Source organism: Gobio gobio (genome assembly GCF_949357685.1).
Source record: "Gobio gobio genome assembly, chromosome: 1".
NCBI classification, from domain to species: Eukaryota; Metazoa; Chordata; class Actinopteri; order Cypriniformes; family Gobionidae; genus Gobio; species Gobio gobio.
The window spans coordinates 35,447,802-35,461,979 of record NC_137097.1 but is presented as its reverse complement, the minus strand read 5'-3'; the positions used below and the strand labels follow the sequence as shown (position 1 = coordinate 35,461,979).

Genomic DNA, 14,178 nt, shown 5'->3' with positions numbered 1-14,178 from the left:
ACCTGTCAAGAGATGGACGAAATCAATGGTGATGTCTATAATTTCCACACTCCAATCAAGATACATCAGAGATGACCACAACATGGTGGATATTTGGTTAAAAATGGGGTTCCCGGTCCCACGCATGGGCTTATTCTGAACTGAGATTTATATTGGTTTCTCTTACCCACCTTTTCCATTCAAGCTTTTTAGTTCAAAACAGGCCGTCACCATGGCAAAGTGGGGCTGATCATCAAACAACTTCAATGCTCTGCTAGTAAGAACTCCATGATCATCTGTGCTTTCTGTAAATATGACCAATTGGTCTTGACTATGATCTGGTGACATCGTTATTACTGTGATAAGGATACAGGCTGGGAAACTAGGAAATTAGTAAGCAAAAACAACAAGATTGTATATTTTGTGAGTAAGTAATAGTAATAGCGGCAGTGGTGGTTGAACACTCCCACATTCGCCATCGATCAGACAATTCTGGTGGTCAGAAATTGGTTGGTCAAGACGAACCCTTTAGCTCACTGTTTCTCTCCATTGACGCTTAAAACTTCAAACGTAGCCATTACACACACACACACACACACATATATATATATGTGTTGATTGGACAGGTTTCATGAGATTCACCAATAGGACGCTCCCAATCTGAAGCCAGTAAGTCGCGCAGAACAAAAACTCTTTAACTAGTCGGAATGATGGAGCAAATGAAAAACGAAGGAGGTGAGGAGAAACAGACACAAATTTGGGCTACAGGAAAAAAGGGGGAAGAGGAAGTCTCCTCAAACATCTATTCTGGCATGTTTACCTTCCTCCCCTTAGAGCTGGGGATTGATTGGCATATTATTCATTTTGAGGGTGCGAGAGCTCACTTGCATTTAGACGGATGCTCGGCAGAACCAAACCCTTTTATTAATGTCAGCGGGGGATATTGTGAATGACTCCACATCACAGCACGTCATATCAAACGCTCCGCCGTGGACGCCACTGACCGTATCAGAGCAGACGTTGTGACTGTCACGTCCTTCTTTCTATTCACGAGAGATGAACGGAGTTATAAAATTGGCCCATTTGGCAAGAATTTATTGTATTGTGAGGAGGCCTGAAATAGCTTTCAAAAGTCCAATTGTGGCATCCATTGTGTGAAATGGAAGAGGAGCGAAATCAAATAAAAGGCAAAACAACTACTGTTTAAAATGTCTGCATCTTTTTTTTTCCTGATGAGAGTCTGGATTGTCCTGTACCTTGGGTGGGGAGTGCTGGTGCTTGCCGGGACCCTGGGGATGTTGCGAGCGCAGGGCACGAGGGATGAACTCTGGGGCCAGCGGGTTGAGCACATAGGTCTTTTTCAGCTCCAGGGCCTCCAGCTGGATCTTAATCTGTTCGAAGCTGATGCCGTGGAGACTGTGGTTCTCATGACAGATGGAGATGAAGGTCTCCCAGAACTTTCTGTGAAGGACCAAACAGATGCAGAGATTTAGAGTGAAGTCAGCCATACATCATTAAACAGGACTGAGATCTGATGTCCCTCGCTGTACATGCACCAACAACACAAAAGACAAAACAAGATGGTTCAAGCTACAGCAGAAGTTCCCAAACTTTCTGCTAGGAACCACCTCAAGAACAACATATTTTTTAAGGTTAAAATATGAATAAAATGATACTTGAAGTACTGACATTGAAGTACTAATGCATTGACATGTCAACTAACTTCTATTAGTAGACTGCTGGGTTAGGTGTTAGAGTTAGAAGAATACGTTGACATGTAGTTACAAAGTCACTAATAGTCAGTAGAATGTCTGTTGGGGAGCATCAAAATAAAGTGTTAGCAGATCTTAAAGGTGCTGTATGTAATATTGACAGCTAGTGTTTGAAATTGGTACTGCAGTCCAAATTCAAAAGATTGGAGAGTAGTTTCCCACGCCCCACACCACAGACTCGACACTCACACAGGTTGCCAGATTGAGGACACGAAACAGGAGCACGTGCAATTGACAATGGAAGACGAGGAGACTCGTGAGTTGATTTATCTACGTTTTAATATACTCCCATTCATAAAGATTGTTAGATGGATGCCGAGGCTTTTAAGGACGGGTAGAATCTGTGATCTCTAACCCAGTTTGTTTGCTGACTTCTGTAGCTGCAATATGCTGTGTTTTCCACCAACTGGCAACCCAGGTTGTCGAAATACTATAGGGTAAACTGGCAGTGGGAAGGATCACACAAATTAATAGAAAAACAGACATACCGACACGGAATGCATATTTCAAAGTAGAATAACGGGCTGTAGCATTGTTTTTCTGAGAAACGAGTATGTGAACTTGGCATGTTTCCTAAATTTCTGCAAACATATTATGGTATTTTTATGCTTTAGTACAGTTTAAAAATATATATAGCACCTTTAAGCCAGCCTAAGACAGTCTAATAATAGCTAGTTGAAGTTAGTAAAATGTCTAAAGTGGACCATAAAAAAAAAACAAAAAACATAAAATGGCACCTACAGAATTTATACATGGTTTATATATTTTTCTTTATATAAAATAAAGTATCTTGTTGACCAGGGTGGAAGAACATTTAATTTCCCAGAATAAATTGCATGTGTTAAACGTATTTAAACTGCAACATTATTTAAATTCAATTTCAAAATCAATTCCTGTGAAATGTAGGAATCTCTGTAGATAAACAATGGTTCAAAGGTGAAATTAATTCAATACATTTAAAATGATAATTTCCCTATTGACATTCATTACTAGAAGGTTTACACAAAATCCCGCTGACGAGGCCATTATATTATTTACACACTGAATTGTGATTGGTTCCCCTTGCACATATTTAATCAAAAACAGCATTTACTAAAGAAAGACTGTATCGCATTGTGATCTGCCGGAACGTTACTTACGTTATAAAATTTTAAATATGGATATTTTCTTACACAAACGCATCGATTCGCTTCAGAAGGCCTTTATTAACCCCTCAGAGCCATGTGGAGCACGTTATTTGACGGACAGCTGCATTTTTTATGGACTTCAAAAACAGAGCTACAACTACTGCTATTATAAAGCTTGGATTAGTCAGGACTTTTTTTAAATATAACTGAGATTTTATTCGTCTGAAAGAAGAATGTCATATACACCTAGGATGACTTGAGGGTGAGTAAATCATGGGCTACTTTTAATTTTTGGGTGAACTATCCCTTTCAGCATCAATTTCAACATATATGGTAAAAACAAATCTTTTCAGCAATAGATAAAGGCTTAAAGCAGTTTGAAAAAATGTTTTCTTCGCGGAAGGTTTGCTAAACTCGAGACAATATTTCGTGCCTCCACTTCACATCGGGGTCCTGATCAATCTGTCAATCAATCAATTCGGACCTCGCACACAGTTTTTTGTGCACGCAGACAGCACACGGACACTGAATTCAGTTCTCTTCTGCATCTATTTGTGCTTGAACGGACACATACACACAAAATTATTCTCGGTGAGTATCCTCGTAAACATAGTCACTTATGGCTTACGTGAACGTAAACAATTGAGAAAGAAAATGGATGTGTATCATTATATTTTCTTAAAGTTTTTGTCCTCAATGTTAATCAAACAACAAAATACAAATAGAAAATCACTTTTGTTGCTTTAACAAAGATTAATTATATTTAATTTATATAGTGAAGAATATGCAGTGCTATTTTACATCTGATTATTCAATTTCTGTACCTGATATACATAAAACACTGTTCATTTCATTTGTATCTTTGTTCTATTGCATTTACCTATGCTTTTAATTTGTTTATTATTTTCTGTGCAGATGCACTGCCCTACAAAATCACCCCAATCATAATAGAATGATTAATTCTTTACAAATAGAGCTATTCAAATCACCTGTTGAAATTGTTTTCACATTGCAATATACATCACAGAAAAACTAAATATCGCAATGTCAGTTTGTTTCCAATATTGTGCAGCCCTAGTGCACATCCATCTACATTGAAGACATTCTGAGTGTCATGACAAATCTCTGCTTCTGCATAGCCATAACCTTTTCACATTATTCGTGACTATTTAGTATAGAACAAACAAAATCTAAATTAAACCCCATTCAAGCTTCAAAATAACAATCCAAAAACAATACTGCCTGTGACAAATACAGTGAATCAGAAACACTCATAAACATACAACACTTTCTAACACCAACACAGCCGCCCATAACTACATTAGTTATGCCCAATGGCTGTCAGTGGAGAATGATTATATGAAGTGGGATGAAGAGCATGAGGGGAAACGGGGAGATTTTCAGTGGGTTTTAATTACAGCATTACCCAAGTGTTTGAGATACTACAAGTTACTCATCATTTAAAGTAGTTAAACTGCAGTTACAAAGTAGTTATCCATACTACAAGCAAATGTAGTTTAATACATTGAAGCTATATTAGGAGGCAATATCTTATGATAATATATTAAACAATCAGAGCCACATTTTGTGTTCTAGCAATGGATGAACATCTCAATAAGGACATTTGAACAGCTAACTTGCACTATATACTTAATATTTTATTTATTATGAGTCTAAGAAATAGTAACAATAAGCAGTTTTTAATAAATGTCACTAATTAAAAAAACAAAAACAATTATGACCCCACGCAGGGATGGCTATGCTGAAAATCTTTTTTTTTTAATGGGTTCATTTACATCAATTGTCTGAAAACTCAATCACTAGAATGAATTGGATTTTCCAATTTCACAGAAATAAAGAGAAAGAGAACGAGAAAGAGAATTTGATTATTTCTTAAGCTCACTCCGTTTTAAGACTAGGTCTGTCGCGATAATTAAATAACCGTCTGGTCGCTTTTATTCGGTCATAGACCAAAAGAAATAGACAAGAACCAACATATTCAAAGTAATCTGAAGCCATTCCATAAGTTAATATGATGGACAGAAGAATAATAGTACCATAAATCTCCTAAAAATACAAAATATTAAATAGTAAATATTATCAAACTAAAACCTAGAACAGTCATTTTTTCATTGAAATAAAAATAGAATTCCTTTCATTTTTGACCGACACGCGTACAGTACCAAAGGATCAAGAAAATCATCTCTACTAGTTACTCTCCAGTACAGATTTCCCTCCAATCTGAGAGTCCCCAAGGGGTGAAAAGATTCATTAGTAATCCAGTATGTAAAACAAGGCACACGACTGGAACTCTTGGAAAACAAAATGAGACCGTGCTCATATTCAGACTGGAGTTAGTGACTCGACCAAGAGTGAAAACAATAGAGTTTGTGCACCACTGCACATCAACTTATTGAGTTACAAATAGGGTTGGGAATCGTGAGAAATTTTCCGGTTCCGGTTCCGGTTCCGGTTCCGCCTAACGATTCCGGTTCCGATTCCGGTTCCATTAAAATTATTAAACAAATAGTGGTAAAGGAAAAAGGCACAATACGCAACTCAAACAATCCATTTTGTGTTTATTACTTGCTCTAAAATGTATTTACAGGTTGGCAATGTCAAAAAAGTCCTGTACTGTACATATATTACAGTATTAATTAAGCCATTCTTGCAACACATTTTTTTTCAAATGAACACCTCTGAAATTGTCTTATTACATTTTATCTCTCTGTCTCTGAATAAAACCAAGTTATAAATTATATTTATTAGTTATATTTATTAATTAGTTATATATTAATTTAATAGTAATTCAGTTATTCAGTGAACTTGTAAATAATAAATTGCAATTCAGCATTACAAAGGTAATTGTGCCTAAACGCTTACCTAAACCATGGTGACTCAACGGTTGACAAATATATATATATATATATATATATATATATATAGGTCTTTCACTATAAATCTGGTATAAGCCCTGAGGCACTCTCTGTGCTGTAGCAAATGTTTTGTCAAATTGCTAGTGCAGCCTCCTTTGCATGTTATTATCTTTTCACGTGTTACATTTTGCTTCATTATCATTCATTCTTTGGAAATGAATCCATACTTGTGACTTTCTCTTCGCCATGCTGGTGGTCAACGAGAAAATATCTGACGCAAAACCGTAAATGTGTAGCGCGAGGGCTTTGCTGAACTGCGTTGCCCTCCTGGAAGCGGCAGGCAACGTAATTAATATTCATGATGAGGTGAGCCAGGGTTGCCAGGTTTTCACAACAAAACCCGCACAATTGCACAATCGTTTCTACCCGCGGACATGAAACACAGCCCGCGGCAACAGTGGAAAACGGGAAAGCGGGAAAACCACGGACTTGGCAACACTGGCTGTCACTCGCTATGAAAGGATACGCTTCCAGCGCTTCGCACACACATTGCACCAGAACCGTTTTCGGAACCGAGACTTAGGAATTTCGCGCGGTTCTGGTATTTTTCAAAAATCAGTTTCGGTTCTGTATAAGAACCGGTTCTCGGTTCCCAACCCTAGTTACAAATGAATCAAAATCACACAAGCAGGGTAATGCACAATGTAAGAACCAAATCTGATCTTACGGGTGACTGGTAAAGCCACACTGGCACATAAAGGTGGAAATATGACTGATTCTCTCTCTAATAGCCATATTTCAACTCAGACAGGGGAATTCACAATCCTGTCTCCAGCGACAATAATGTCAAGCAATCTCAGACCTCCACTGTGACTCAGAGCTGGAGAAATTCGATGCGTCACCGTGTCATTTTGCGGCTGGTCACTCCTGCCTCTGAAAGCGGCAGATGTGAGATCTTGATATATTTTAAGCTGTAAGAATTTGGTCAGTTTAAGGTTGAAAAGATGCTTAGAGATAAAGCACAGGTTGGGCTGCTTGTGTCACGGCAAAGACAGATAGTGGTCAACCGATTTGAATGTAAGGTCGTGGAAATTCTAGTGTTTTTTTTTTTAAGAGGGAGCCGTGAGGAGGAAAAATGTATTGCCTGTGAATATGATTCAACATGTCTGAAATGTGGATTCAAGACCTCAAGCTGTCAAGTTTAAGACAGAAACAAAAATGACCTGAATGGTCACTTTGTCCATGCCTATCTAAACACCATCAGATTTAGCTGGAGCCAATATAACAATGGCGCATAATATAAATAAAACAATTTAAAGGAGCCGTATGTAGGACTGTGGCCAAAACTGGTACTGCAATCACTTTCAAATGACTGTAGAGCGGTGTATCCCCTCTCCCCCTCCCCTGACTCGAGGCTGCCAGATAGGCTGCAGGATCCAGCAGGAACGTAGGCTGCTACAAGGAGCTTTCAATGGCAAGTGACGAGTCGTACACAGTAAGATTTTTTTCTTTCTGTTAATTATGTTTATGCTTCAAGAGCGATGTTTTGTGAAGTAATTATGAATCGCAAAAATATGCTAATGGCGATTAGCCAAATATAATCGTAAATATGAACGCTCGTATGTGACAGTACATTCCCACATGAAAAAATACTATAGTAAAATTACAGCAAAGCTAAATAACATTAGCAATGGTCAAACAGGTCAACTTGCAGCATGTTTTGTCCACTATATATGCGAAGAACGAATGAGGAATAATTTTTACCGAGGTAACGTTAGGCTACAGTCTCAAATACGTTTTCACATTGCCATAATAGGCGTGCTAATGTTGTTTTCCTCAGCGTCCCAGCATAATGACAGAGAAACGGGCTCTGATAATGCATTACTAATGTTAGCAATGACGACTCGCCGTTTTTATTTACCAAACAATTCCTTAACGTTACCTTTTCAATTCAATGACCCACCTCCTCCATCTGCGCTAACCTAACGTTACTTTGCACAAACATGCATATCTTTGTTCGACTGTCATGAATATTTGAAATGTCCATTTACATTAAGTACAAGTTAGCCAAACATAGATGAACCTTAACGTTACCTGTCCAGGAGAAAATTAGCAACGTTGGCATCAGTCTTCAAATTATTCTCAGTTTTCAGCCGTCTCTATCTTTCAAAGGCATCTCCTATACAAATCCTTTTTTTATTTCGGACACTGTCACGACGTTTTTCTGATTCATAACGAGGTCGTTTAGGTTTCGTAAAGTTAGACATTGTTTATCCAAAAAGTTTGTAGCTGCAGCTGTGGTAACTAGAGCAGAGCTGGCAACCCGAATGCAGAAACACTACTGACTTCGTGATTGGTCGACAGGTGGAGGGTGACGCTTCAGGCATGACACAACATGACAACATCAACATCAGTTGAGGGCTGCAACTTCACTTTTAAAATGACAATATCTTGGCCGGACAACCGTTGTCAGTGATATAAATATTTGAAATTAACATGATTTCTTAATGTCTAGTGACATATCAGGGCCATTTTATGATTAATTGAAATACATTTCTTACATACAGTTCCTTTAAGGACAGTCTATGATATGCACCTTTCATGATATTTCATCAATTTAACCAAAAGATGGATTTTGGAAAACATTTTTGGAATTTTGAAGTGAAATGAAGCCAACAATCCAAACAGAGATGTAATAATCAGAAAATACTTCACCACCCCTGATGGGAAACCGCTCTTGATCTCAGCAGTGCTACACATTTTCACATCTTCCAATGTCACACACAACAACACAGGCAATATCAGCACCAGACAGTTTGAGACTTCAAGTTAAATTAGTGTTTGCAATACAAGGCAACTCCGCAAGCAATAGTTTGTGCCCCCTCCCGCACCGACAGCAGAACTCATTTCAGATAATATGATGAGGCCTTGAGGAAGCGGAACTGATTGAACTAATCAGGAGCTTGATGAGGAGTTGACAAGTTGAACGTACAGTGACAGACTGAATTAGATGCAAAACAGCTTGTAGACAGTGGATTTGTTATACAACAGCCAGCTAGAACTGCAGCAAACAAATATTTATCTGTCATAGGTGTATAAGGGAATCTCACATGTCAAGAAACTGTTTGGGACAGAAAATAAATAAATCGAAGAAGAAACAATATTTTGCTAAATAAAATTAAGCATATATATTTTTCAACTATAAAGATTTTCCTATTGTGACATTTTCACGAGAATTAAGTACATTTGACCACCAAATTCTCATTATCATAATGATTTTTTTTTTTTTGCAGTTTTCATTCCTGTGATGAATTTTTGCGTTTTTGGGATCACTTTACATTAAGGTTTCATTTGTCAGCATGAACAACATTAGTTAAGGTGAACTAACTGAACAATACTTCTACAGCAATTAATTATCTTTGTTAAATGTTATTTTGGACATTTAATACATTCTTTAAATCAATTGTTATTGTCAAGTGCTACCGTTTTGTTTTCCAAAGGTGCACTGTGAATTTTAGCGGCATCTAGTGGCGATGTTGCAAATTGCAACCGCCCACCGCTCACCCCTCCCTTACGAAGCACACAGAGAAGCTACAGTGGCTGACATAGGACAAAGATGTCGTTGTCTGAGAAAGCAGAGAGTAGCTAGCGCTCTGTAGAGCAGTTTGTCCGTTTAGAGCTACTGTAGAAACATGGCGGCGCAAAATGGCGACTTCACTGTAAGGGGACGCGCGGCATGTGGAGATAGAAATGGCTCATTCTAAGGTAATAAAAACATAACGGTTCATTATGTAAAGTTTTTATACACCACTGAAAACATAGTTATGTATATTATATTGCATTTCTGCCAATAGATCCATATACTGATCCATTTCAGATGGGAAAAATAAAGATTCTTTGAAACTATCATAGCACTTTAGCTGGATTGGTCATCACAGGTCATGTCACGAGGTTAAAGCTTCGATTATTGAAGTCAGTCTGTTAAACTCTGCTCTGAGCTTGCTGAATGGACAGCACAGAGTCTTCACCACAGACACAGATTTAATTGCCAGGCCTTTCGGCTTGACATTTACTGTGGCCGGTCTCTACCGATTGGTTCATGTGAGCCTGTCTCCATAGCGACAGTGGAGCTGCAACTAGGGAGGATAGAGCCAGAGGAGCCGAGGTTTGCCAGCGAAGTGACAGATCTCTGAGGGAGTGTCAACACACCCATATAAACACACACACACACACACACACACACACACACACACACACATTGTTTGTTTTTGTGAAATGTGAGGACATTCCATAGGCGTAATGGTTTTTATACCGTACAAACCGTATTTTCTATCCCCTTACACTGCCCCTGCCCCTAAACCTAGCCCTCACAGGAGACTGTGCAGTTCACTTTCTGTGAAAAAAAACTTGTTCTATGTGATTTATAAGCATTTTGAAAAGTGAGGACATGGGGAACGTCCTCATATTTCACCCTCTTTTTGTAATACCTATGTCATACCCATGTCATTATACACATTTGTGTCCTGATATTTCACGAAAACACACACACACACACACACACACACACACACACACACACACACACACACACACACACACACACACACACACACACACACACACACACACACACACACACACACACACACACACACACACACACACACACACACACACACACACACACACACACACACACACACACACACACACACACACACACACACACACACACACACACACACACACACACACAGCCTAACCCTGACTGATAGCAATACACAGTCATATTCATGTCACAAGAGCCAAAACACAAGAGGTCAAAAGGTCACAGGCACAGGGGATTGTTACTTTCCCACTAGCTGTTCCTTTGCTATTAGGGCTAGATTTAAATAAATAAAAATAAAAAAATACAAATTATTCTGATGATCTGACCAATCAGAGCAGAGTACACCAAATCACAACAGACTGGGCCATCTGACCAATCAGAGCAGAGTAGACCAATGGTAAATGGTAAATGGACTGCATTTATATAGCGCTTTTAACAGACCCATGGCCATCCAAAGCGCTTTACACATTGCCTCACATTCACCCATTCATACACCGATGGCGGTGTCAGCAGTGCAAGGCGCCATCCAGCTCGTCGGGATCAGCTGGGGTTAGGTGTCTTGCTCATGGACACCTCGACACTTGGTCAGGTGGAACCGGGGATCGAACCACCAACCTTCCAGTTTGTAGACAACCTACATGAACCACTGAGCCACTGCCGCCAACAATCACAACAGACTGGACTATCTGTCCAATCACAGCAGAGTAGACCAATCACAACAAACTAGACCATCTGACCAATCAGAGTATTATGACTGGATTCTGCGATTCCGTCACACAGAAATCATAGGGCCATAATCATAATTTGGATTGGGCTCTGTGACCTTTTGTCCACTGAAATGCGTTATCCACTACTGTAAAGTGCCGAGACTGGTAGATCATTTCTGTACACAGAACGCAAATATGAATAATTGATAGTCAAATTCGTTGTTGATTATCATTATCGATTAGCTGTTGCAGCTCTACACGCATACACTCAAACAACAGTGCACTGAAGCTGGGACGGCAAACACGGCTTCACACTGTCCTCCTAACAGAACCCAGAAAAGAGGTGTCAAGTGATTTGATATCCCTTCTGTAGATGCACTGTCTGAAGCGTCCGTGCGTACAGAGCGTCAAGCTGACAACAGTGAAGAGCATGATGGGAAGGCAGAGGGACAGCTCCTCCTTTGAGGACTCTGACTACACAGGTACTCACCATAACCAGACAGCAGTGAGCCACTGTCTGCCCTGCTTACACATCCAAACAGGCTTACCCACAAAACACAACGCCCCATTCACATCACAAAGTCCCAAAACATTCAGATGATTGTGCAATTCATCTTTTTTATTTCCCCCCAGAGGATGGGACAATTCTATTATTGTAGAAACAAACCCTATCGACCATTCACAAATTGCACTATTGGTCAAAAGTTTGGAATTAATAAGATATGTAAGTCTCTTATGCGCACCAAGACAAAATAACTGATCACAAGAATAAATTGCATTTTAAAATGTATCAAAATAGAAAACAAAAGCTGAATTTACAGCATCATTACTCCAGTCTTCAGTGTCACATGATCCTTCAGAAATCATTCTGATACGATGATTTAATGCTCAAAGAAACATTTCTGATTATTATCAATGTTGAAAACAGTCGTGTAGCTTATATTTTTGAGCAAACATTAACACTAAAAAATTCATACTTTTATACAGAGAGAAGAGGATGCATTAAATGGTGCAAAAATGCAAAAAAGTGACAGTAGAGACATTTATGTTATAAAAAATTGTATTTCTATTTTGAACTTTCAGTACAGCAAAGCAAGAAAAAAAATATTTCCACAAAAATATTAAGCAGCAAAAACTAAAACTCTTGTAACAAGAACCATTATAAATATTTGGATTTCTGAAGGATCATGTGACACTGAAGACTGAAGTCAGACTAGTGATCATCATAAGACTTCTTTCAAAAACATACAAACACAACAATTTTTCAAAATGATTCCAAACTTTTGACCTGGGGTCTGTTCTTCGTACGTGGCTAACTCAGTTAGCTGGATTTGATTGTTGACGATTTTGGCATGATCTTGGATTGTTTGGTTCTTCGACGCTCATCCTGGACTTGCTGTCATAGCAACAGGTCCGTAAGATTAAACCTGCTCGCGAGCAGCTTATTTCATATAAACAGGATTAGATTGCATCTTGAGGCGATACTTCAAATCTGTCCCAGCCACTGCTACTTTATTACAAGAGTTCATTACTGAACCAGGGGCAATACTAATAATTTTAAATAATAATAATGATATAAAAATGTATTTGAAAATAATATATTATACTGTTGTGTACAATAATATGGAGACAGCCACTTGATTGAGAGATTTATTTGTGATAGAATAATTACTTTATAATGTTATTGTAGTCTTACACACATGCTGTACAGTTACTCTGAGCCGTGCATTAATTTGAGTGGTGACAGATATTATGGGATGGCTTGATGCAGAGCAGGAGATCTTGATCTTGACCCTTAAGAAACTTGAATTAATGCTGTCACGTAACAAATCTGCTTCAAATTGAAATAAAAATTAAACAAATTGCTAATTACAACATTGAAATAAAAATGTAAAGGGTGTACAAATACTATAAAATCGTGAATATAAATAATTGGGAATCTTGTAAAAAAAAAAAACTATGCACATTTCATTGATCTATTATAACTTTTATGTTGTTTAGGTTGCTTGGCTTTTTCCCTATAAAAGGTTCAGAAATTCATAATTTTTTTTTGTGTTTTTTTTGCCAGGTGGCTTTTTTAATTATATGATGTCATTACTTTGCTGTCTTGCAGCCAGCCAATCGCTACATTTCTGATTGTGGTTTCGAGTATCGATACATCTGCCCTCTTCAGGGAACACAAGAATGCGCAGTGATCTAAGACAACTTCATCCAGATATTTTAATCCAATCCACAAATTAATTTGAAGAACCAAATTAGCCAGAGATCAGTTATCACGTTTAAAAGGGATCTGTCAAATCATCTTTTGACAGATGTATTAAGCGAGGTACGAAGAACGGACCCCAGGAATGTAAATAGAATAAATATATAAACAAACAGGCTAGTGGTTAAGTGATTACGCCATTTAAAAAGCGTCCGATTACCTGCAGCGTCCCACTGAGCAGAGCGCGATGGGGTCTCCCACCACGGCCACCAGGGACTGCGCTCGAGTGATGGCGGTGTTCAGCAGCTTGTAGTTGGACAGGAAGCCGTAGTCCAGGTCTTCAGTCGAGTCCTCCACCAGCTGCTCCTTCCTCTTGATGGCCGTCTGCTTGTGTTTACAGGTGTGGCGGGTGCGGACGGTGCTCAGGAACAGCACCCGGAACTGCTTACCTATGGAGAGGAGGAGATACATATAGCATACTTTAACAATACTGTTGCTAATCAAGCTAGCTTAAGACATTCAATCACAAGTCAACATGAAACCAAGCTGATTGAACGGAATACAGCCATTTTGGTCAATCGGACGCTTTGGTCGATCAGATCACAAGTAGACGAGGGAGACATCCTCGTTTACACCTGGTGTTTTAATCCATCTCTTTTGTCCACTTTCAACCACTTGTGTCCGGATTTCTTCGAGGGGGAGAGTAAACGCATGGGTTATTTCAGATCTTTCAATCTAATGGACAAAATAAGCTCACGCAATTTACATATGAACGGACCGAAGACCACAGAAAAACACACCAAGAGCATCAGCTTTAGTTTCTGTTCTGACGGCCACAAGACCAGGCGAATGCTGCGAGTGCGTGTTAGAAATCAGGAATGGTGAGAAAACATTGTGCTTGGTAC

At 38.8% G+C, this 14,178-nt stretch overlaps 1 protein-coding gene across 6 annotated transcripts in view; it reads right to left on the bottom strand.

Moving 5' to 3' along the window:
- helz (helicase with zinc finger) overlaps positions 1-14,178 on the bottom strand; it is an 85,849-nt gene that overhangs the window by 19,792 nt on the left and 51,879 nt on the right. For all 6 annotated transcript variants that reach the window (XM_079832801.1, XM_079832802.1, XM_079832804.1 and 3 more), the window contains 2 exons: positions 13,494-13,722; positions 1,236-1,440 (listed from right to left, as the gene is read on the bottom strand). In XM_079832801.1, coding sequence (XP_079688927.1) covers positions 1,236-1,440; positions 13,494-13,722 — 434 coding nt within the window. The remainder of the gene's footprint in view (positions 1-1,235; positions 1,441-13,493; positions 13,723-14,178) is intronic.